Raw genomic sequence first — 25,992 nt, 5'->3', positions numbered from 1 at the left:
AGTAAGTTATTTAAAGTGGCTGGATAGCTTAATTTTTCTCCAGCTTGAGTTCAGGATTTCAAGGCTTTAAAAATAGGTGTTTATGCTTCCAGTTGTTAAGTAGTTGCAGAGGAAAAGCTAATTCTTTGCTTTTCAAGTGCAGGGAATGTGACCTGGACTCTGTTCTATGCAGCAGATTTAATTTAGAAAATGATGCACAAGAACATAAATAATTACACTTTAAGTTGATCCTTCCTTTTCTAATTCTGGTCTTGTTTCTAATCTGAAAACTGTGATTTCTGTAAGTTAAAGCATCAAACTGCTTCAGAATTCAGGCTGCAGGATGAAGATGTTGCTGCTTCTAGTCATAAATTTTGGTCCAAAGAGACCATATTTAAAGTAAAATTCACATTTTGTCTGCACTGATGTCTACATAAATATCCTCAGTCGTCATTTTTGAGCTAAAATGCTGCAGATTTTTGCCATTTTTTAAACTTGTGATTGAAGCTTTAATTGGAGTTTTTAATCTGTAATGAAAGGAGGCACATCTTCATCAGTTCACCTCCGATTATGAAACTTTATCTCCTTTAATTTAATTTTCTTAACAAATTTAATTGCACCTTTTATCAGATTTAATCAATTTAGTATTTTCAAGCAGGTTTTCCATATATTTTGCACCATTATTTGTTTTCTTTGTTATTGCTTAAATGAACTTATTTTTTCTTGTTTTGCAATTTTTGTCTTTTATTTACGCTTTATTTGATGCTATAATTTGCATTTTTGTGTGTTTTATTTGCACATGCCGGCTGAGTTTCATCAGTTTCATAAATGGACTCACTGCCTTTATATATTTGCTGCTTATTTCACCAGTTTTCCCGCTCTGATGCTTCTTATCCTGTCCTCATGTGCCTTATATGTGAAACTGTTGCTTTCATGCACCCAGCTGAAGGTTTAACTTCGCTCTCTGACATTGCAGATAAACGGTTTAGCGTCTAAGTGTTGTGTTTGTGTGGACGGAGGGCCACTGAGTGAACAGTCCAGGTGTACCCGTCTGTACCCACCGTGATGGACACCAGCACCCCCTGCTCCTCCTCCTCCTCCTCCTCCTCCTCCTCCTCCTCCTCCTCCTCCTCCTCCTCCTCCTCCTCCTCCTCCACCTTGCCCAGTGCCATCTTTGGGGGTGGATATAAATATCTGTTAATGGACGATGACTTGTGCGTTGCTGCGACAGCAACAGTCGCTGCTGTCAGGTTTGTTCACATCACAGCAGAAAAGGTGAAAATACATAAAAGTTATCGATTCTCCTGGAAAATAATTTCATTAGTCTTTTTCTTTTTTTTAAGAAACACCCCAGCCCTGGGGTAGATGTGGATATCATGAACATTTCCTCCCTTTAGTTGGAGATTTTCTGCGTTTTTGTGCGTATTTGCGTTCTTGACAGTGTTGTTATTGTTGCCACTAGAGGGCAGCTAAACCCAAGTGTTCATTTCTGTCTTTTTCTAACAACACTGCAACGCAAACAGATGATTTGTAGGAATTTCCGGACGTTAAAGATTAAAACTTCCAGCTACAGGAGAGTTTACAGCAGCAAATTTAGCAGAAAAAGACATTTTCACGCAGGTAAAAGCACAAGTCTAGCAAATTATTTAATCTGTCAGGTGAGCATGTAAATCAGATACATTTTATTGATCCCTCACTGCGGGAATTTATGTTATTTACAAATATGTAAAGCATCACAGTCGGTACCTCCTATTATTTATGACACAGTTTTTCTGTTTTCTAATTGTTTTTTTAAGAATGTTGTGCAAATGTGTGCATCTTTCAAGGTCGATATTAGAAATTTTTAACGAAACAGGTGATTAAAAAGAAGAAAAATCCTCCATAGAAGTAATTTGAACTTGTCTTACTTGGTACTTGATATTCCTGGATGGGAAAAACTGACTTTTAAACGCCATATGCTGTGTTTAATTAGGGTGAAGCTGCCCAAAATGTACACTACCGTTCTAAAGTTTGGGTTCACCCAGACAATTCCATGTTTTCCATGAAAACTCCCACTTTTATCCATGTGCTAACATAACTGCACAAGGGTTTTCTAATCATCAATGAGCCTTTCAATACCATTAGCTAACACAATGTAGCATTAGAACACAGGAGTGATGGTTGCTGGAAATGTTCCTCTGTACCTCTATGGAGATATTCCATTAAAAATCAGCTGTTTCCTGCTACAATAGTCATTTACCACATTAACAGTGTCTAGACTGCATTTAGCATTCATTTAATGTTATTATCATTGAAAAAAAAATGTTTTTCTTTCAAAAATAAGGACCTTTCTATGTGATGTTAGTGTGTTATGATCCCTGCTCCAGGCTCTGTTCCTCTCCTACTTTCCTCCTCTTGTTCCTTCTTTCTTCCTCCTTGTTCTTCTGCTTCTATTTTGACCTGTCTGTCTCCCTGTATCTGTCTGTCTCCCTGTATCTGTCTGTCTCCCTGTATCTGTCTGTCTCTCTGTCTCTCTGCATCTCCTGCCTGCCTGCTGTCTGATTGAGACGATGTGATTCAGCGGCAGCAATCAGCCCATTCAACTCACCTGTTTCCAAGCAAACCTTCAGCTATATAAACCTCGTTCCTTCACTCACTGCTCTGCTGGACCGACTCTCTGCTTTCCTGCAGACTCTGATCATAGCTAGCTTCCAGCCTGCCAGAACCACACCTGGACTCTCATCACCCTCCATCCCTGGACACCCACTAGTCCCCTTTGTCTTCCACTTGCTGTCTACTTGTCTTGTTTTCCCCACCAGCTCCCAGATCCCTCATATCTGCCTACCTTCCCCCTTGTAAGTATTCTGTTTCATTGCCTGCTTCAGTTTATCCCTGTTTGGTTTTTTGGTAGTTTATCTGTGGGTTTTGTAGTGTGGCTTAGTATAGATTTGGTTTAGTTTCTCCCCTGTTCAGTTTTCCTTTTTCTGTATATGTTTAGTTCCTCTTTTGTTGAATAAAACCCTCTTCATTTCCTTCCTGTCTGCTGTTTTCTTTGTCTGGGTTCTACAGCTCCTGCCGTAATGTAGTGTATATATGTGCAGTTTGAGGTAAAGTAACACAGAGAAAAGTGAAAAATCTTGCCAGTACAACAGCAAAACAAAGGTATTTTTGTCATTCCAGAGTCTTCAGATCAGTCACTTTGCATTTCACTGCACAAACTGTATAAGCATGTGACAAATAAAAGCTCTTGAATCTTGCAGTTCCTCCATCTGTGGCTGAGTGGAGGGAGGAGTTTGCTGCCAGGGTTTAATCCTGATTGATGCGGACCTAATGTGGCTTCATTAATCTCTTAATCCTGGTTTCCTCGCGGCCCCCAAGGCTTCGACCCGCCGGCTGTGAACTTGTCTGACCCCTGCAGCAAAGTCAGATGCCTCATCGCTGCTGCTCCAGAGCACCTGCTGGAGCCAAAGATGGCAAAACAAAAAGCATCTACACGTTCTGTAAACGTCTCAAACTTCATTTATGAAGGAAATGCACCTTCTAGAGCAGGTTATGAATATTATTTGCTGCTCAGCTGCTACTGAATCTGTTCTTGCAGGTGTATGGTGTCCTCTGGTGGCCGTGCTGGAGGTCCTCAGCTCTGCAGACAGCTGTTAACAGGTCCAGGTGCAGAGGTGGATGCATGTCTCCAAACATCTTTAACTTACTGAGAGGTATGAGAGGTGAACTGGGCCACATGTTGCTCTTAACTGACCTGTTAGGCTGTAAAAAAAAAAAAAAAAAAAAAAAACAAATCTGGCAGCAAGGGAGCCAGAAATACTGTAAAACTCAACAACTGAAAAATAGCATCAAATATTTTTAAAAGAATGAAGCTCTTGGCTGATTTAAATGCAATAAAACAGCCTAATCTTATGGACACACACAATAAACTTTGCAGTGTTAAATTAACACTAATAGAGTTAAATTTAACACCGATTCCGAGTCTATTTGGTCCTAACCTGAAGTCGTGTTAAATCCATAGTGTTAAAATTTTAGTGTTAAATTAACACTAAATAGAATACAAACGAGTGTAAATTTTACTGAGTAGTGTTTATAATTTACTCTTCTGTGGTGATAAATCAACTCTGAGTTGCTCACTAACACTGCACTGGTGGTCAAGTAATTGTGATAGTGTTTAATTTTACACTCTACTGTGGTGTTTACTGCCTTGCAGTGAAGAAAAAACGGAGAGTAAATACAAAAATGTGTTAACCCTGCAGTGTTGATACAACTTGACACCATTTCTGAAAATAACCCTTGGTGGTGTTGATTTTACACTTTATTTAATCTTTTGCAGTGTCAAATTACCTCTAACCAAATTTGTCTTAATGTCATACATTTAACAGCTTTAATTTTCCCGTCAGGCCAAAATGTCATCAGGTAGAAAATATAAATACACTGACCTTAGGTCTGCCTAAAATGGGACAACATATAATGATGAACACGATGTTCCATACGCCATTTGAACATCAAATGGTTTGAAGTAATTCAGCTTATTTAAGTCCAACACCTTTATAACTTCGTCTGGATGCAGCCTAATCTTAAAGGCATGGTGATGCTCATCAAAACACAGGGTTTCCATCAGGTTTCCACAGAGCAATATCATCTCCTACAACAATAGTCTTTATCTTACAAAACACAGGCATATCAAATGCCACCTCAGTACAGACAGTGAAGTCAAAAAGTACCAAAGACACTGGCCACATCCAGCTTTCCAGGCAGGTAACCATGAACGAATCGTAAATGTCTAACAAGCATGTTTGAACAAGTTAACTCAGCGGGACAAACAAAACGCTTCATAATAGATGACCAACATCAACACTGCAGAAGCAACCTCGCCCTAACTACCGCAACACAAGGACTCTGTTTGACTTTGCCGACATCAATGTTGTCCACGGTGGTCTGGATGAACACGTACACGTTGTGGAGCGTGGTGTTGTATGATGTTCCGAACACGAAGTGTGTCTTAAACAGTCATCAACAGCACCAAGAGAAGAGGGTGACCTGCAACGTATGGCATTCTTGTCGAGAATGATGAAGAACTGGTGGATTGCATTCTTCCTCGCTCCAACAGCCAAGAGACAGGGTTGAGTGCTGGTAGTAATGGCATCGAGATGCTCTTGGACGCTTGTTCCAGTCTATGAAGAAGAGATTAAAAATGATATGGTTGATATTATAATAAAAATGTTTACATGATAAATGCAAAATATACATAATCAATTAGAAAAAATACAAACCTTCTTGAAGACAAGATGCTTCTCAGCCTGGGATGTGGACACCTTTCCTGGCCTCTTCCGACCCAGAACAGTAGGTGGAATCAAGTGTAAGAGCAGTAAAATTGATGACAGGTCACTGTCCCAACCTGTAACAACACAAGTTTGATGACACACTTGAATTGTGGACCACCAATATCATTTAGTACACTGCAATGTCATCAGCATCTTTATTATTTTCCATTCTCCACTTGGGACAAAGAGCTTCATAAGATTGTGTTTGACCCACGTTACCTTCTGCTCAACCCAAAAGAGAGGAAACAGGTGTTTGATCAGTACGTGAAGACGCGAGCGGAGGAGGAAAGGAAGGAGAAGAAGAACAAGCTGATGCAGGCCAAAGATGAGTTCAGGAGGATGATGGAGGAGGCGAAGCTCACCCCCAGAACAACGTTTAGTGAATTTGCGGTGAAGCACGGCCGAGATCCACGATTTAAGACCATAGAGAAGTTGAAAAACAGTGGAAGGGTTTTCATAATTCTATGTACGTGAATGTTCTTATTTTTGTGTAATATTTATGCAATCAGGAGGAGTTGATATTGGTCAAAGCCAATTATTAACACTCAAGGAGAAAAATAAACAGTAGTTGGAATCAATACATATTTTACGAAAAAATTAGAATCATGGTGTCAAAATTTAGAAAACACAAACTCCAAGACAAAACTTAACTGAAATGTTTTTCTTTATTTTTTTTTACGTGAGTCATTAAAAGAGAACATTGTAACATCATCATCATTCATCAGTGTTGACTGTCAGATCACAGAGGTGACTCATCAACAACATAATGTTTCTAAAAATTCATTTTATCAAAAACCTGTTAAAACAATACAGTACTGATAATCAGAAAGAAATCATCATGTCAGACTTGATAATTGGTTAATAATTAGTCCAACAAACTTTCTACGTTGTCCTCTGTATGAACTACTTTTCAGTTGATCTGTATTAGATTTTACGTTGCACCTGATATAAGAGCTTCATAGACACTACAGAAAGGACAAAAAAAGACCAAGCACCAGCAGTATTTACAGCCAATAGTGGTCTACTACTTAATATATAAATAACACAACTCAGCCTTTCTCCGTGCATCACAGCGAAAGCAAACCTTCACTTAATAGTCCAGAAAAAAATCCTGACCTTGAGCGGGCGCTGTAAGAACCGGTTAGACTAAACACAAAAAAACAAGCTAAACTTTGTGACAGTCATTGAATTATTATTTTATCCTATTAGACTATTACAAATGTTTTGAGTTATGGCTAAAAACAACCAAATTCTAATCACTTCATTGTTGAGTCCAAATAGACATTTGTGCCAAACTGAAAGAAATTCTCTTCCTGTGTTTAAGAGATACAGTGTTTGCAGAAATGGGATGGATGGACAGATGGAAATAACTATCTATAATGTACTTTCAGCAACATTTTACAGGTTTTAATATTGTCCTGCAGTTTGAATAAGCTGGACAAGGCCTGCAGGAAAGAACTGATGTAGTAATGTAGAGATATAGTTTGTCATACTTCGCATCTGAGCTTTTGTGGAACTGTCATGTCTCATGTGATGAGTAATTATTAGAACTGACAGGTGAAAAGATTCCCTAACACCTTTAATCCTAAATTTTAAACATAAGGGTTCAATGCTGTCTAAAAACATGGCTAATGTGATTTTGTTCCTGTAAATTAAGTTAGAGCTAACATAAAACAATACTTTCAACATATTATAACAAAAATTAGCTGTCCTCCCTCTCTAAGGTTGCAGACCGCCTCTTTTCCTCCTTCGGTCAAGACATCCTGGATGCTTTGTACTGGACAGCCACAGAACCCAAAGAGCGGAAAAGAGACAGTATAGGAGTCATCCCTCACTTCTTCATGGCTGTCTTTTATGTCTGTATCCTTCTTGTCAAAACTTCACAGCAGCATTATGGGTGTTTTAAGTCTTAACAGGCAAGGTTTGAAAGTTGTCAGTGAAGTAAGCGGATTCGTGCGTTGACATCAGTACTGGGTGGCTTCCTCTTCATCTGTTTCTAACTTATTTTTAACAGATGATGTGCAGCTCCAGTCTCATATAATACTTCTTTTTTTGTGAGCTCTGTATGGCCACTGAAGAAGATGAAGTGCTTTGTGACTAAGCTGGCATTCACCAGAACACAATTTGTTCTGATTTTTTTTCTTGAGAGAGACAAACTAGAACTGCAAGGGGAGCAAAAGATTCATTTAATAGTAAAAGAAAAAAAAACGTGATGACCTAGAGTATAGACAAAACCTCAGTTAAACTCCGTCAGACATTTGATGCCTGATATAGTCGTTTTAGTGACCACACTGTTGATGTATTTTTTCATTATATTAAATGACAATACAGCGCTTTATGTACATGTAGCTGAGCAGCCTTCAGTGAGTGAACAGAGCAGAGGACCTCAAAAGAACCGCTGCTGCTTGCAGATGCTTTGAATTAAGTTCCAATGAGGTGGTGATAATAGTTTTTAAACCAGTTGCTTTCCTGAGTATTTGTCCCTCAGTCCTTCATGCCATCCTCATTATGGTCCAAGCCTCCACTCTTAACGTCGCCTTCAACTCCCACAAGTCCCTGCTCACCATTATGATGTCTAACAATGTAAGTACACACACACTCACAGATATATGTAAGTAAGTCAGGGTGTTCTCGTGCACAGCAAGCTACCTGAAGAGACTGTTTGAGCAATTCAGCTCTTGTACAAAGTATAGGCTCGCAAACAGCAGCATTCAGAGTTAATGAAGTAGCTGCATGCAGATTTATCCCACAAAAATGAAAGGTGGCATGTTAGTGATGAAACAGTGCTGTCGCAGCTGCAATATGTTTTTGTTTTTTTTTATGTCTTCATAAATATGCTAACTGCATTTCTTTCTTTGTTTTTCTCTTCCTACAAATACAGTTTGTGGAGATCAAAGGAAGCGTGTTCAAGAAATTTGAGAAGAACAACTTATTCCAAATGTCTAACAGTGGTAAGATATTCAGTCCTCCATAAAAAACACACCATTTTAATATGTTATTATTACAATTAGAAGAACACTGGTACAAAAAAAATGAATGCATTTTCTATTATTTTGCTTCTCGTCTGCTTTTGTTAGTCTATAAAAGGACAATAGTCACAGAGACTGAGTGTTTCACAGTCTACCAGAGCCACAATAATCATTTGCACCACCAGCCCAAGGGAGCTGAAATGGAGAAACAGAATGTTTTGTACAGATTTAACAGACTGTCTGACAAAAACAAAAAGTGTAACTTACCTTTTGAAATGCTGTTTTTAGAGGTCTGTTTCAAGCAAATATATCCTTTAAATATCTTAGTCCTAAAGCAGAATGCTGGCATTGAAACTATAATATTACTAATAATAGATGTGTAAATACTTTGAGCACTTAGTAGAATGATGATCCAGGGTGTGTAATGCATAGAGATATCTTTGGCGTCTCCTATAGAGGTCTGAGGCAGCACCAAAGGAAAATCACAAGCACCAAAGTAATACGTATTGACAATAAATGCAGAAATTCAGTTTTTCTTGACCACTTTTGGAAATTGAAGTGTCATTTTCTCAAGCAAAAGTGTTGTATATCAAATGGTTAGAAATAACAAGAACATTAAGTATAGATTTCTGTCAAAAAACGGTAACTTAAAAAGGTAAGACTCTCTACTTTTGCTATGTACAGCCCAGGAAGACAGGAAATACCCAGTAATTATTTCATAGATGTTAACTAGCATCCGGTGTTGTCAGTCTTCTCAGCAAAAACATGAACAAATTATCTTCTCAAAAACTGTTGTAATTAGTTGAATACATGCATGACAGTACATGATTCTTAATAAATACTTTGACATCCAGAAATAATAGGAAAACTTCTAAAGCTTGAAAGGCTTAATTCACCTTCCTCACAGGGGAAGCTTTTATGAAGGTTTATATGGCATTGAAAGAATAATACAGACAATGTAACAGATGAAAAACATTCTGAATTTCCTTTCATAGTCCTCTAAGCCAGCATGTCTCAGTCACTCTTATTGTAATGAAATGGAGGAGGAAGACAATAAGCCTTAATCAGCTGCCATTTCCCTCACCATTCATTCACATCTGAACGCTGCCTGTTTATGAAGCTTAGCCTCAACTAGCATGCTGGTATCTGTATAGATAATAGTATGCTAAACATTTGCAGCTGCATCCATTAAATTATAGTAGATTGATGTTTATAGAACGCCATACTATGGTAAGAGCCACTGTAAATGCGATATGCTGCTATATATTGTGTGCGTAGTCACTTAAAAAGCAGAGCAAATGTTTTCATTTAGTTCATAACACCTCTTAGCAAAGTAGAACAGATGCGACTCATTTTACACCTCTAACGCCACCTGCTGAAACACATAACAGAATGCCAAAAGCAACTTACATTCATTTATACCTTAAATGAAGATGCTATACTTATCACACGTTGCTTTTGGTTTTATCCCCAATTAGGAGATTTTTAATAGCACATTTGTTTTGTCCTGCAGATATCAAAGAACGATTCACCAGCTACGTTCTCCTGCTCATCGTTTGTCTCAGGAATATGGAGCAGTTTTCGTGGAACCCAGGTAATCATCACTTTTCCCCTCAAACCTCAGTTTAAATCACATTTCTGTAGCACAGTAAAAGCAAACAAACAATGTCATTCTCCAGGTTTGTTGGTTCATCATCAGTTTAAAAAAGTCTCTGAAAGTTTTAAAAATGAATCTCTCCATCCCAGGGCTGGGGTCAGCGCTTGCCCTTGTAAAAAATTCATACAAACATGCTGAGCAGCTTCTTTTCTGCTGTTTCAGCTGACCCTCTGCAACACCTCGGGGAGTTTTCTCCTACAAACCCCAGTCAGTGGGACAGAACAGAGTGAGGGATGGATGAGGACTGGGAGTTTCTGTATGACAGCTCTCTGAAAACACTCAGCTCCTCCTGCCAGTCTCAAAGTCAGACGCACAGTAGATGACAGACGTGGCCCGTCAGCTGAAATCATAACACTGATGTACTAATACTAGCAGAGCTACAGCTTTCTTCGGCTAAAGAGGTAGACGGATCACAAGAGTTTACTTACCCACCATGCTGCAGTAGGGGTTCTTTTATTATGGAATAGAACCAAAGCGCCTGCTCTTAGCTATTAACTAAACACCTTTCATTTCATTAACTACAGTTAACTTCTTAGTGTTTACCCCTTTTTTACTAAAACGACTAAAAGCTTGGAAGCACTTTGTTTGTTCGGCTCTTACGGTGGAAACAGTGTATAGCACACAGTAGTTCAGTAAGTCCTATAGGCAACAAAGTAGGTAGGAAGATGCTAATTTGCGATGTATGCCAATAAAGAACTGTTGTTGGTGTGGTATTGGTATCTGAAAATGGTTTACCCCATTTGAGGTGTGAGGTTTTGTACTTTCAAGTGATGTATATTCTGTCAAATTTAATTCATAATGGGCAGATGTCATTTAACACATTTTATGCATATACACACGTGCAAGAAGTGTGGTGCTGCTGATTTTTCCATAGAAACATACTGTAACGATTAATCAGTGAAAAAATACAAACTTTCATAATTAATTAACAGGATGAAATGGCATCCTCTGGTTCCAGCTTCCTAAATGTGATGATTTGCAGGATTTGTTGTTTCAGCATCATGAATTGCAACATTTGAAAACATACTTTGTATAAGTGCGTACTGTTGCTCCAGTAACCATCTGAAGGAAACTTGCAGCTGCTATGTGTTGAGCACAGAGTCCAGTACACCAAGTGAAGTCTTGCCTGGCTTGTGCGCTCTCTCAGCAAACCTGCCCTGAACGAATGAAGCTTCCATTTATTTATATGTAACACATCAACTGTCTTCTTCCCTCAGACCACCTGTGGGTGTTGTTCCCTGACGTATTTATGGTCGTCACCTCTGAAATTGCCGTTGACATCATTAAACATGCTTTCATTACAAAGTTCAACGACATCACTGCAGATGTAAGAACTAAACCTTCTGTTTTTTATTCATCTACTACCAATTAATTACATGCTGTTCAGAGTACATGTGTACTATACAAGGCACATTGCCTGAGTTTTCCCTTCATAGTACATTATTGTCTTTGTCTAACAGGTGTACAGTGAATACAGAGCCAGTTTGGCCTTCGATCTTGTCAGCAGTCGTCAGAAGAATGTAAGCAACGGTCTCTCTTTTTCACATCACCACCATTATCCTCCCATAAACAGCACTGAGCCCACGCAGCTAATCAATTCAGTTTTGTCAAGTGCTGTAATTTGTGCTTGTCTGTCACTGTGTAGGCTTGCACTGACTACAGTGACTCAGTGGCCCGGAGGATGGGCTTCATCCCTCTGCCGTTGGCTGTTCTGGTAAGAGGCTACCTTCTATTGCTATTCAGGAATTAGCTACCAGGAGAGAGCTAGTCATTAGCACATAAACGTTTTCCAGCAAACTATTGTTAAGCTGAATATAGCACTGTTATTTAATTGAATTTTCTTCATCATATTTTCAAGTGAAAACTTAGAAATTTCCATTTGCTCTGCTTTTTAAATTTTTCAACAGCTTATCCGAGTGGTGATGAGTTCAGTGAAGGTGCAGGGAGCCCTGTCTTACAGCTGTCTGGTCCTCTTTTATCTCGGGTAAGTCTTTAGCTTTGCACTACTAATGTTGCGTTGTAATTTTTATTATAGATTTCCAACCCAACATCCAAACTGAGGGAGCTTTTAAGCCTCACATTACTTTGCTTATTGTATTGTAAATTACATTTTCATTTTACATATGATGTAGTATTTCAATCTGACTGTGAAAAGTAGCTCAGGAAAAGATTTAACAACTGAACTGATTTTGGTTGTGTTCATGCACATTATTCTGGCAGTAAGACATGTTGGTTTTTCCACCCTGTCCTTTTTTGACCTACAGGTTTAAAACACTGCAATTCAGGTCAAAAATATGTTTTTGAATCCTAACACTGTTTTCATTTAGTCAGTGAATACTTAAACATTTACTTTTTTAAATTACAGTGTCGGATATGCACAAAGGCTCAAACAGACATCAAGTTCAGGATACGAACATGCTTGAATAGTCCCATGAATGCACACTAACACATGCAGGTCCTGTCGCAAACATGCATTCAGAATCAGACACACACACAGTTACATAAGCACCAACACTGCCCTCACGCCCTCCCTGTGCTGAGCTGCTGATAGCCTCGCTCATTCTCATTTGCCGGATCCCACTGGGCTCGTACCATTGAAGAGTTTCCCTCAGGGTGAAGAATACAATGTTGTCATCTCTAGTGCCATCTCTGGCCTTCCCTGTACCCTGATTTAAAAATAGCTCTAGCTTGAACAGACCGCTGTGCCTTGGCAAAGACTCAGCCTCGCTGACACGCTCTCAGTCTGAAATACCCCGTCACAGCGGGCAGTGGTCCACAGACCCACATGTGTCTGTCTCTCACGCATCACACTGTCAGTGTCGAGGCCTTATAGCAAAGCCCAGAAGCATGGAAGGATGGCACACATCAGCATTCTGGTGTGAGTGGTGGGATGTGAACAGTGGCGATTGAAACCAGACGGTAGAAAAGATCCATTATACTCGTGGCCAAGCTCATAATAGCACTATGATAATTTTGCGACACTTGGACATTAAATAACAGAAAGAGGGATTCAAATAGATTGTTTATTTATGACTTAGGTCATTATGTTGCTATATTTTGATCAAAATTTTCAAACACTGCTCTAAATATAATTGCAGCATAGAAATGAAACATCCTAGTTATTCCTTTGACTGCAAGAAGTATTGACAACATGCAAATAATATGTGATTATTGACTATACAGATTTAATCTGCCATAAACAATAGTCAAGAACAAGAGTGTCACCTTAAAGCAGAGCTGTACGTGCTTTGTTAGAAACTGGTTTTAGTGGTTCAGCAGTATTTTTGCAACTCCACATCAGTTACTAAAGAAAGGGGAAGAGTCTTTGATTGTTTCTATCCGATATGCACCACTGACACTGCAGGCCTCTTCCTCTGTAGGCTGGTAACACTGAAAGTGTTAAACAGTATTGTGCTGCTGGGGAAGTCGTGCGTGTACGTCAAGAGAGCCAACATGGAGGACAAACTGTTTGAGAGGCCCGCACCTACCCCGTCCTCCTCTGCCAAGAGCCCCAGCAAAGCTGACCCTGCCAGATGTTCAACACCTTCAGGTAAGTCAGACACGACGACGTACCAGTCAGGAAAAGTCATGATTATTACACTATCTTCACATCTGATGCATATGTTCTAAAAACTTGGGTTTACACCCAAATGAAGGTTCCATAAAATGTATACAGTGTGCCACATGACATATAGCTAATTGTTATATATGTGTTGATTTATTTAAACCAACTATTAACTCTAACTGGCTGGTGGGGAGTTCTAGGTATTTATTCTAACCCCCAACTAATGAGCCAAGGTGTGAATGGTGATGAAAGAGCCTGTGGAGGTATTGATGACTGCACTATAAGTACCTGATAACTGATGTAACGGACCACTTCCCATGTTCAGAGAAGGCTGTTCCACTTTAACATAGATGCCTTCCTTTACTCCTCTCTCAAACATCCTTCTTCTCTGTCCAGTATGTGGACACTGCTGTCCTCAAAGAAGTGTCCCTTATACTTTACATGCAGAAAGACTGCTGAATCTCGTCCCTCCTGTGTTGTGCTATGTGCTTGTGAAGCAGTGGCAAGTGGTACGTTTGAACTACGGAGCTGTGCTGAAACCTTGATCTTCAGTTGCTTTGCCTCTGCAAGATTGTTGTTCCTTATAGCTGATTCTGTGACTGAATTGCGTATCACTACTGGGAAATATGGCAAATTTGAGCCCTTTAGCCAAGACACCCTTCTCTGGTTGGGTTAGGTATTTTTACCCACTTATCCTGAATGTTTTCTAGTGTAGAGTCACGTTATGTCTGTCTGGTTGCTTTAGATGTTCTTACGGAGTTACATGACTGCAATGTTTAAAACCCCTGGTCATTACTGATCCTTTTTCTGTTGTGCTAGCATTGCCTTTTCAACAAACTTTAAAACATTCTGTCTGTACTGGGTAGAAATGCTTTCTGTTTCTGAAGGGTCTGGTTAATCCTGTCCTTAAGTGCATCAAATTGTTCTCTCTCTCAGTAGCTGGGCCTGTCCCTTCAGCGGTATCTCTTTTACTCTATGGCCTGTAACAGCGGACTGAAGGTGTAAACAGTTGGGAACGAGTGTGTACTTTGCATCATATTGTGGTTTTCCGTAACCTGCAAGTTTCCATGACATCTTGTCATAGTCGCACGCCATTCAAAGGGTATTCCTCTCAGAGTGCTAGGCAGTATATCTGTGCAGATTCTCAGTCATCCAGGTAATGATAATCACGGTAATCCTAAGAAGCACAGATGTGCTGCAAAATGATTTACATTTTTGTAGCGACTGTGCAAGCAATGATGGAATATAGCCCATGTATTCATTTTGAATCACACCGAAGCTTTTAATCACAAAACTTTGGTTTGGAATAACTGGGAGCTTATATCTTATTTTGGAGACATGAAAAGTGTTCAGACTTGAGAGAGCCTCCTTCTGGTTGACAGGAATAGATATCTAGTAAATGAGACATCCTGGGATTTACTCTCGCTAATGAGTGATGGCGCCTGTTGCTCTCTGCCTCCTACTCAGTTTGCTGATCTGTCTTGTCTGTTTGCACTTTAACACAGTGTGTCTAATAAAACAGTAGTATCTTAAAATGATCTTTAAAAACAAAGGAAACAAAACACTATTGTTGTTGTAATTGCAGTCTAGGATGGACAGTAGTAATTTACGTATTGTTTGAATGCTGCTAGTTAATGCTGTTTGTACACGGAATGCTTCAGCAACACCAGGTTTACTAGCTTGCCTCACCCAAGAGAAGAATCGTGTTTATATTAACATTTTCAGGCATCTAGCTGACACTTTGATTTTCATTTGAGGCATTTAGCTGACATGTGCATCCAGACAAATATGTCAGCATATAGGAGGTCCAGCTTCAGGCAGCACGTTGTGTTGCAGAAATCAAACCTGTGACCTTTTGGCTGTAGGTAGGTGTCTCTAAATATCAGACTATAATTTGTTAGAATCTTAAACATCTACAAGATGTGAAGCAAATCTACCTTCCCTCACCCATTATGCTGGACTTTGGCTGACACATCAAAGCATTTTTTTTAGGAATGTACAAAACGGTTTGCTGAATTCTCATTCTTTGCAAGATGCTTGTTTGCAGAGCTGCAACCAGTAACTATTGACAGTATTAATTAATCTATGCAGACCAAACTTGCAAATCTTTGGTAATTACTAAACAGTCTTTTGTCATACTCTTATAGAACGTTGTTTTTTGTTAAGTAATTAATAAATTAGTAATGAGGCATTAAATTCTGATGATGTAGCAGGTATTTGACATTTTTGAGTTTAACCATTGATTGTAGCACATTTACTTTAATTTACTTTATGTATCATCCCTCCTTTGTTGTATCAGTCATATTTATGGTCATTATCGATCAGACACAAAAAAAAAAATATTTTTTAACTTATTTGTCCCATTTTTTTAAGCTGAAATGCAGAAATTTATCTCAGTCAAAGTTTGGAGTTTTCACAAATGGCAGTTTTTTTTCTATGCACGTATTTTATGATTGTTTTAACTGCTGTTAAGACAAAACAAGACATTTGACGGCATCCCCTTCCCTTCTGGTGATGGACTTTATTTACACTATTTTCTTACAATTATAAAGTAAACAATTTAGCAGCAGATGGGTCATGAAAATAATTGGCAGCTGCAGCCCTCCACTTAATGTAGTGAACTCTGTGGCCTTTTATGGTGATTCAGCTTTGTATTGTAGACTTTAGAACCATTGGAATCATTCTGTATGTCACATTTTGACAGATAATCTACAAAAAGTAAACAAAAACAAACAGTCTTCCCTGCATTTAGACATTTTCTCATGAATTCCCTCATTAACATTCGTGTTCACATCTTGTCAAAGTGTTAAACAGACCCTGTACCCTCAGTAACACACGATCAGACACAGATTTGGAGGTGGCAATATCTTTCTGTCATCCGCAGCCAAATCCCTGCAGATCTTTTCTCCCATGTGTGCGACAGACCCGTCTGCTGCGGTGAGCCAGGAGCTTTAAAATGACAAAGATCCTGATGGTGCATCGTGTCATCAAACATCAAAGCTCCTGCCAGCGCTTATGTTTCAGATGAATCGGGTTTTTAAGAGCGCTGCAGCTACATGGCTTAGGGCCTCACACTTCAGCATATAGAGTATAATAATAACTACTTTGAGGCTGTGGGAAATTAATGCAAGTCTCCTTCTGCTTCCCACACATTTAGCTGCTAGGACTTGAACCAGCGACCTCAGATGTGCTGCTCACTTTGCTGATGTTAAACTACTTTGGTGTTGGCCTCAAGCTTCACCTGCTGCTCCACTGGATTCAGTGCACAATTATGTTCATCTGCATGTCTTTGTCTCCACAATGGACTGGCTTCACATAACTAAGATTTGCCATCTGTCTATACTGCATGTTTTTGTCCGAAGGGCAGAAATGGGTAATGAGCGGTTTTGCATCAGCCATTTCTAGCCATATGGTGGTTAACTTTTATTAAAGCTCACATTTCTCCAGAGAAGAAGTAAGGAACTCTTTAGTAGCGCAGTATGTGACTCAAGTTACACATTTAAGTCTTTTGTTTTTAAATACTTTACAAGTCGGGCTGGCAAAATTAGTCAATCAATAAAGACCTAAAAATTATTGTTGAACGCTCAAAACTGTTCATCAGACAAAATAAGGTATTTAATAATGTTACCTTCTGTAGGAAAGTGTAACCAACATTTTTTTTATAAACCAGGCAAATTCTTAAGAAAATAATTAGAAGATTCATTGATAACTAAATAATTATGTGTTGCAGATAACAACACGTCATACACACGTTCACAAACTTGTTTGTACCCCTCGGTTAATGAAAGAAAAAACCACGATGGTCACAGAAATAATTTGAATCTCAAAAAAGTACTAATAAATAAAAATTCTATGAAAATTAACCAGTGAAAATCAGACATTGCTTTTGAACCGTGGTTCAACAGAATTATTTAAAAAATAAACTCTTGAAACAGGCCTGGATAAAAATGATGGTTCCCTTAACTTAATATTTAGTTGTACAACCTTTTGAGGCGATCACTGCAATCCAACCATTTGTGTAACTGTCAGTGAGACTCTGCACCTCTCAGCAGGTATTCTGGTCCACTCCTCATCAGCAGACTGCTCCAGTTGTCTCAGGTTTGAAGGTTCCTTCTCCAGACGCCATGTTTCAGCTCCTTCCACAGATGTTCAATAGGATTTAGATCAGGGCTCATAGAGGCCACTTCAGAATAGTCCAATGTTTTCCTCTTAGCCATTCTTGGATGTTTTTAGTTGTGTGTTTTGGCTCATTATCCTGTTGAAAGACCCATGACCTGTGACTGAGACCAAGCTTTCTGACACTGGGCAGCACATTTCTCTCTAGAATACCTTGATAGTCATGAGATTTCATTGTACCTGCACAGATTCCAGACACTCTGTACCAGATGCAGCAAAAGCAGCCCCAGAACATAACAGAACCTCCTCCATGTTCCACAGTAGGGACAGTGTTCTTTTCTTTATATGCTTCATTTCTGCATCTGTGAACATAGAGCTGATGTGCCAAAAAGTTCCAGTTTTGTCTCATCTGTCCATAGGACATTCTCCCAGAAGCTTTGTGGCTTGTCAACATGCAGTTTGGCAAATTCCAGTCTGGCTTTTTTATGATTTGTTTTCAACAATGGTGTCCTCCTTGGTCGTCTCCCATGAAGTCCACTTTGGCTCAAACAACGACGGATGGTGTGATCTGACACTGATGTACCTTGACCTTGGAGTTCACCTTTAATGTCTTTAGAGGTTGTTCTGGGCTCTTTTGCTACCATTCCTATTATCCATCTCTTCCATTTGTCATCAATTTTCCTCCTGAGGCCACATCCAGGGAGGTTGGCTACAGTCCCATGGATCTTAAATTTCTGAATAATATGTACAACTGTAGTCACAGGAACATCAAGCTGCTTGGAGATGGTCTTCTAGCCTTTACCTTTAACATGCTGGTCTATAATTTTCTTTCTAATCTCCTGAGACAACTCTCTCCTTGGCTTCCTCTGGTCCATGTTTAGTGTGGTACACACCATGTCACCAAACAGCACAGTGACTACTGTAACCCTATAAATAGGCCGAACTGACTGATTACAAGTTTGTAGACACCTGTGATGCTAATTAGAGGACACACCTTGATTGAACATGTCCCTATGGTCACATTATTTTCAGTCTTTTCTAGGGGCACCATCATTTTTGTCCAGGCCTGTTTCATGAGTTTATTTTTTAAAATAATTCTTTTGAACCACGGTTCAAAAAGCAATGTCTGATTTTCATTGGTTAATTTTCATAGACTTTCTTATTTATTATTACTTTTGTCAGATTCAAATTATTTCTGTGACCATTGTGGTTTTTTCTTTCATTAACTGAGGGGTACCAACAATTTTGTCCACGTTGCTATATCAGATAGAAATGGTGATTTGTGTTGACTAATACACGACTACATGTAAAGAGACTTCAACCTGCCTGCGCTGATCTCTTCAAAACAACCTAAAGACACAATGTATGCATATTATTACCTGACAAAACATCTTGCTGTGTTTTGCTCTCCAACTCCTGTAGTACGTCAGGAAAACATCGATGGTGTATTTTGGGAACTGCCCTCACTGAAGCACAAAGCACAGCCTGATGTGCTTATATGCTTCAATCAGTACAGATTAAATATTAAAATTTTCTCCTTGGTTCAGTTGTTAAATAAAAAGTTAGAGCTCTAAGTCTACTACTTTCTGCTCAACTTGGAAAACATATTTGGAACATATTCTGAGCACGTGTAGTACCGCCTTTTAGAGGGTAGCTGCTGCACAGACACAAATTTTGAGTTATGTCTGCGGAAACATTCGGATGTCTGCGGAGGATCAGCACAAACTCTTGCAGACTTGAACAGATGACTAAATTTACGTCAATATGGCCCAAGCAGCGCTCACAGTACACAGCTGTATGGAAAGATATTGTTGATTCTGCCGGCTGGAATAGCAAACTGGCACCTGTCTTACTGATCTACATCATACAGGTTGTGAGAGACTAAGTTGTTGATTGGTCAGGGCACAAAATGTAGTCAGTCTTGTCTGTTGTCCAAGTCAGGATAAGGATTTAGGTCTCTGAAATCTGTGACATTTATCAGACAATGTCATATAGTCTGATCTCAGTATGAGCAAATGAAACAGAGACTGTGTGCACCATCGATAGGTGTGCCTTTTTCTAAAGCCTTCACTGATTCAACACTGAATTATTTAGGCAGAACTGAACCTTGTGTTTTCTACTATTCTGTTGGCCTGCAGTGTGTATTTTCATAGCCTCTATCAGAGAAGAGATCCTTTGTCCATGCTTCACTAAAAACACATATAAACACACTACAGTGGTTCTGTACTGTAAAGTGTGTGTTCAGCTCTGTCTGCAGTAGCAGTTAGTTAGATAGCCTGGAGCCAGACAGTCGTCTCTGTGGACGGTCCAACGCCGCTTCACTCACTTCTCTCTGATATGATGAATTATTCTGTTTGGTTAATTTTCCTAATGTGACTGCGCTCTGTACTCTCAAACCGAGGACCCTTTGCAGTGTTTTCTCTTAACATAATGCAGTGGATTGTGATGAGAACCAACTGTGCTGCTGTATGTTTTACGTTCGTGGCTACTTTTTGTTATTTTCCTTCTGTGCTGTATTGAAACTGAGCAGTTTGGCGGAAACATCAGGAAACTGATGTATGACAGGCTCTGGGAGAATCCGTTCATCCACACTGTGGAGTCAGCAGATTACATTCAATCTTGTGCTGAAAAAAGAAATCGATTGATCAATTAGGAGACTGAAAGTTGACAAGGGACAGTCCAGATCTCACTGCTTGGTTTGGATCTTCCTGTCATCTCTCTCCTCTCAACTCTGTAATAAAGGCATAAAACATAACAATATGGCAACAGATTTTATAGCTGATTGAAAACGCTGAATATTTGCCTTAGCTTCTAAAATCTGATGAGCTGCTGCCATTCAGAGGGCTTCTGACCTTTCATATTGTTGTTGTTCTCTACAATTAATCAAAAAACAATAGCAGCCTAATCGATAAAGACACATATCACTAGATAAAGCCCTGAACCAGTTCATTACCATAATTCTGGGATTTCATGTAAAATTAATTGCATTTAAATAGAACTTCACTAAAGAGTGTTGAAGCACAATAAATTTTAGAATTCTTTTGTTTGCTTACTTACTGAAGATCAATACCATTTTTATATCTGTTTTAATAAGTAGCACCAAGAGTCTAGCCTAGCTTAGCATAGGGAGAAAGAGTTAGCACAATTCAAAAATACTCTTACAAGCACCTGTAAAGCTCTCTAATAAATGTGTTGTTTGTCTAATCCTTACACAAGCCAACATGTGACAATAGCTGTGTTTTCAGAATGTATTTTCGTGCACATTATAAGTATCACTATAGAAATCAGAAAGAAAATAAATAAACTCACAATTTCACAAATAAAGTTCATATGCTCGCTTCAGGCAAATTTTGACTTTTTCCAAAGAGATTTAATGTGGATAACAGGTGATGGTAACACCTTTTCAAAGTTCTCTTGTTGTAGACATTTAAATTACTTTTTTATCAGCTATTTGTGCTTCTTTCATTTTCTTCATGTCTGGCCAGGAAATTAAACAGTGTTTTTTATTTGTCTCTCACATCTCCAAGTGCTAAAGCAAAAGCAACTGGACTTTAGTTTCTTGAGAATATTTATCCTCTTACTCAAACGATTTCTTCAGCTCTCTGAGTCAGTGTGGGAAGGATCCTACAAGTGCAGTATGAGTGTCTGATCAGTGATGTTGAACACCACCACCTCTGTTTGGTGGTAGTTGTTCCAGTTTGACATTATTGACCTCATTGTGTGTTGTTGTTGTCGTTAAAAAGTGTCCCTTGTCCTTCAGATGTAGCTGAAGTACTGAATCCTGACCAAAGGTATCGACTCTCCTGTGTTGTGTCATGTTCTTGTGAAGTAGTTGTTTTTTTTGGTTCCTTCACCAGTACAGGCATTCCTTACCACATTGAACTGTGTTTACTACAGTGCTCTGGAGCACTAGACTCTCAGGGTTAATGAGCAGAAGGTCGACGGTTCATGCCTACCAGCCACTGTTGGGCCCTTGAACAAGGCCCTTCACTCTATCTGCTATGGGGGTGCCTTATGAGGGCTAAGCCTGCTCTTTATCTCCCAACTGGAATATGCAAAAAGAGAATTTCATGGTGCTGTAATGTAGTTGCAACATATAAAAGATTATTCTTCTTCCTGTGTCTGGGTGTTTGTCCTTAGGATGGACAAGCTTCTGCTTCAGCGTGTTTCTGGGCTGTTTGTTAACCATCATCCTTCGTTTCTCAGTCTACTCCTGCAACATAAGGTGTAACAGTGTTGCTCCATCGATTGTCCGAAGATGACTACTGGGTCAGAATCAAAACACAGGAAGTGGAAGCCTTCACTGAGGACATCAATACAGTGGACAGCAACAAGTTCACTCAGGACACGTTAGAGAAAATAGTTTGACCTTTTTGGATCGTGCTGTGCACACTGAAGATGATAGAAGCCTTATCATATAAGTATACAGAAAACCCACACACACAGATCAATATTTACCATTTTAACTCAACACTCAGTGGAGCACAAGCTGGGGGTTATCAGAATTCTGCACCGTCGGGCTCAGAAAAGCACAGAGAAGAAGCACAAACACTTCAGAGAAGCACTTCAAATGTTCCAAAGCAGGCCTTTGTCAGAACTGCAAAAAGACACAGAACAGAGAGGAAAAGAATAATCAATGGAGCAGCATTGTTATTCCTTACATCGCAGGACTATCTGAAAAACTCAGGAGGATCTTCAACCAACACAGGATGCCAAGGCAGAAGCTTATCCACCCCAAGGACCAAACACCCAGGCATCAGCAGGGTGATGCAGCGTACACAGTGCAATGCAGAAAGGATGCACAGACGTGTACGCTGGGAAATAGAACAAGCAGTTCACAAGCACAACACAGGAGAGAAAACTCCTCACATCAGGACTCAGCAGCCCTCCTGCATCTGAAGGGCAAGGGGGTGTTTTCATTATTCACATTGGTCCAGTGGACTCAGACTGTGTTGACACAGATGAGGGACTGAAGCTGCACTGACACTGTTCAGGTTTAATAATCAGGATTACTATCAAATACTTTGACCAACACAAAATGTACTCATCTGCAGGTTCTTTGTTTTGTCATTAAATCAATCTTTCCCTGCTGTTCTGCACAGGTGAATTTAAGATGGAGCAGATCCCTGCCACACCCTGCAGGCCTCCCTCCTCCTCCTCTGTGACCACACAGCCGGCCCCTAGGACTGATCTGTTTCCTCCCCCCCCCACTGATGACTCTCCTGTAATCCCAACTAACCGTCCTCCTACTCCACTACCTGAAGCTGAACCTGAACAACCTGCGCCCTCACTCTCAAAGGAAGAGGAGGGGGAGACACAAGCAGCCTCTGAAATGAAGCACAGGACTCCTAAAAAAGACCTGCTGGAGATCGACCGCTTCACCATCTGTGGTAACCGCATTGACTGACCAGCGGCAGCCGTTGATGTAGCGATTAACCACTCAGGAAAGACGGAGAGCGAAGGCCTCCCAGGCCGGCTCTCCTGGCCAACAGCAGCAGAAAGCTGAGTATTTATTTAATTCAGTGGCACTACAGTAAGTTATTGTGAACACGGACACACGGTGTCAGACGATCCTGCTGTTGTTGGAGCCTGAAGTTGACAAGCTTGACAAAGAAAACTTCAGCCGGCTGATGAACAGCGGGTGACAAAGTGTGAGAGTGGCAGCCCAGTTGTTAGGATGAACTGGTGTGTGTGTGTGTGTGTGTGTGTGTGTTGAGATGGTTCAGTGTTTGGAGTGAGTGTTTGGGTGTGAGAATGTGTGACAGTGAATGTGTGAGCATGACAGCACACAAGCACTTCTGTATGAGCAGCACTGGGACCAGGAGAGAAGTTTCTCAGTTAGCTCAGCAGCCAGAAAGCAGACAAACTGATAATAAAGGTAACACCTGAACGGTATGTTTCTTTTTCTCAGAAGAAAACAACATGCTGGAGTTTATTTTTAAATATCAGCTCTTATCAAACATATCAATTCACAAGACAGACTGCTCAGAACAACTGGTTTAAGAAAGTTAAATCTGGAATTAGCTTTTAAAAAAAAAAACAAAAAAAACACCAAGTTGAGGTTTAGAACCGATGAAAGATTAACAAAAAGGCTGAAAATAACATTTCTGCTACAGTTATCTTGTCTCTAACATTTGTCTTTTTTTACTGTGAATTACTGGTTAGATTTACACTTTGGGTGTCTAAAATATATTCAAATTACACAGAAAAAAAGAAAAAAAATCTAATTCTCGATAACAACTGGGTGATGAGGTTGTTTCTATCAGACGGTTTGTTTTAATGGCAGCCACACACTGTTAGTTTAGTCTATGCATTTCTCCATTAGGTCTGTTTTCTACAGCCTATACCTCAGTGGAGCTGGTTTTCATTTTGAAGTGAAGCGTCGATACTTCCAACATCTTTTAGCAGCGTTACAAAAGTGACTTCTGAGCAGTGACTTTTAAATTAGAGCCCTAAGTAGAGCTTGTTGTTTACACAGCCATTAGATAAAGTAATTTGCAGCCCTCACTGCGCCTTCAGCAACTAACAGACCTTTCATTAAAGGACCAAGTCAGCGTATGATATTAACCGAAGCCACCGGTCACATGCTGGTAAACTCTGACACTAAATCTGCTGCTTTTGCCGGCCAGACGTAGAGCAGAGATCCATTTAAAACCATACAAAGAGAAAATGGGCAGTTTGTCACTGATTATACATACTAAACATATTCCTAACTTCCTTTTTGGATACATACTTTTAAACCATTTTACATATACATATATATATATATGTATATATATATATATGTATATATATATATATATATATATATATATATATATATATATATATATATATATATATATATATATATATATATATATATATATATATTAGGCAACAAATCATCTGAAATTCATCATTTAATATCTCTAAAATGCTGTTGATCATTGGAAAATGTTGTCACTGTGGTACTTGTATTACAACTGAGAAATAACATTTAATCTTTTGTTACTTTTGGTCTGGAGAATGTTTGCACTGATGGACTGTATTATTTAAATACAGTCACATGATGCTCTAATGTTTACATCTTAGGATAATAGAAGCAATATTTCCACAACAAAATGCCTTTTCTGCATGTGTGTTTTAAGACGTGTTTTGTTGACTTAAATTATTTGCTACGAACTTTCCTTTAATTGCGATGATAGATCTATAGATACAGAAAATAATAGACCAGTCATGTCAGCGAGCGTTCATTTGTCACCCATGTGTGTAACTGATTGTAAACAGAATATAATTATTCCTAACATTTTTTAAAGAGTTTTATCAAAGCCATGCCAAAACTTTCATTTGTATCAAGTTAATCTTTGCATATTTACTCCACAGCAGCTGTAAGAGGGAGGTAGATCAACAAATCCATCACTCAAACTAAACAATCGGCTCTAAAAACTCTTAATCGCTTCTGTTTGAGTTCACTTTCCTCTCTCTGATGCACTCTACCTATCGCTCAGTTTATCTGGGAACATAAAAAGGTACTTTCCTGCCTGTAAAATACTTCAAACAATAATATATTTAACGTTGCTTTGGCGAAGATGTATTTTATTTGAAGCAGAAGGAAGATGTATATAGCGTTACCACATGTCAGCATCTACTGGGTTCTATTTTGGAGAAAGATTTCTTTATAATGTCCCTTATCATTGTAATAAGAAAGATTGTTCTATTTTTCGAGCTGCGAGTTGTGATAATATATTTGCACATGAAATCTGACTCTCCTCAGGATTTCATGTGGGTTTTGTCAAACGCCTCGTCTCCACTGGCCAGACTTCAGCATCGTAGTGGTCGTTCTGGAGGTCAGACGAACCTCAGCTGAGCTCTGCTGCCAACGGAGACGAGGCTGAAGTGTTCTTATGCAAGCTGCAATGGTCTCGTACACTGCCTGCTTTGTTTCATCAATTTGATTCCATATTTAATTCCTACCTTGATATTGTATAAAGTGCCCCTTTGGAATAATAAAACTTGGTTTCTTAAATGTGTTGTTTAAATCCAACTACATAAAGCAGAATAATTATGTTGAGCCTCGTCTTTTTTTCCAGATGTCTCTGACTGGAAGTTAATTTTCAGCCTCTGACCGACTACGTGCTGTTTGAGTCTGTTTCCTGATCTGAAGTCAGAATGAGTCCGTTTTTCTGCAGATGTGAAACTACAGTTAAAGTTTGCCTCAGGGACTGAATGAGTACATTTAATTTACTTCCCCAAACGGAGCTTCTCACTTAAAGGTAGGTAATCAGTCGTTTGACACCTTTTCACCCATTACATATAGACTACTGTTCAAAAGTTTGGGGTCACTTAGAATTGTCCTGATTTTTTTGAAAGAAAAGCATTTTTTTCAGTTAAGATAACATGAAATGAATGATAAATACA

General features: G+C 39.2%; 1 protein-coding gene across 2 annotated transcripts; it reads left to right on the top strand.

The window, feature by feature from the left end:
• Positions 1-1,133: 1,133 nt before the first annotated feature.
• Positions 1,134-24,333, top strand: LOC111586727 (transmembrane anterior posterior transformation protein 1 homolog). Of its 2 annotated transcripts, XM_055008136.1 has the most exons (12): positions 1,134-3,458; positions 3,557-3,671; positions 7,010-7,145; positions 7,774-7,868; positions 8,167-8,236; positions 9,768-9,848; positions 11,129-11,238; positions 11,372-11,431; positions 11,557-11,625; positions 11,819-11,895; positions 13,292-13,461; positions 22,695-24,333. In XM_055008136.1, exons 3-12 carry the CDS (start codon positions 7,127-7,129, stop codon positions 22,997-22,999), a joined length of 1,056 nt encoding a protein of 351 aa, XP_054864111.1. In that variant the 5' UTR covers positions 1,134-3,458; positions 3,557-3,671; positions 7,010-7,126; the 3' UTR covers positions 23,000-24,333. The 2 variants fall into 2 exon arrangements, with proteins under 2 accessions (XP_054864111.1, XP_054864112.1); XM_055008137.1 differs by lacking the exon at positions 1,134-3,458 and having other exon boundaries at positions 3,541-3,671.
• The last annotated feature ends 1,659 nt before the right edge of the window (positions 24,334-25,992 follow it).

Source organism: Amphiprion ocellaris, chromosome 24 (assembly GCF_022539595.1).
Source record: "Amphiprion ocellaris isolate individual 3 ecotype Okinawa chromosome 24, ASM2253959v1, whole genome shotgun sequence".
NCBI classification, from domain to species: Eukaryota; Metazoa; Chordata; class Actinopteri; family Pomacentridae; genus Amphiprion; species Amphiprion ocellaris.
This window is presented reverse-complemented; position numbering and strand designations above follow the sequence as displayed.

Excerpts from the sequence above, each read along its gene's own strand:
- LOC111586727 (XM_055008136.1), top strand. Across the intron at positions 11,239-11,371 it reads TCAACGACATCACTGCAGAT|GTGTACAGTGAATACAGAGC; the intron begins GTAAGAACTAAA and ends TTTGTCTAACAG. Across the intron at positions 13,462-22,694 it reads CAGATGTTCAACACCTTCAG|GTGAATTTAAGATGGAGCAG; the intron begins GTAAGTCAGACA and ends TGTTCTGCACAG.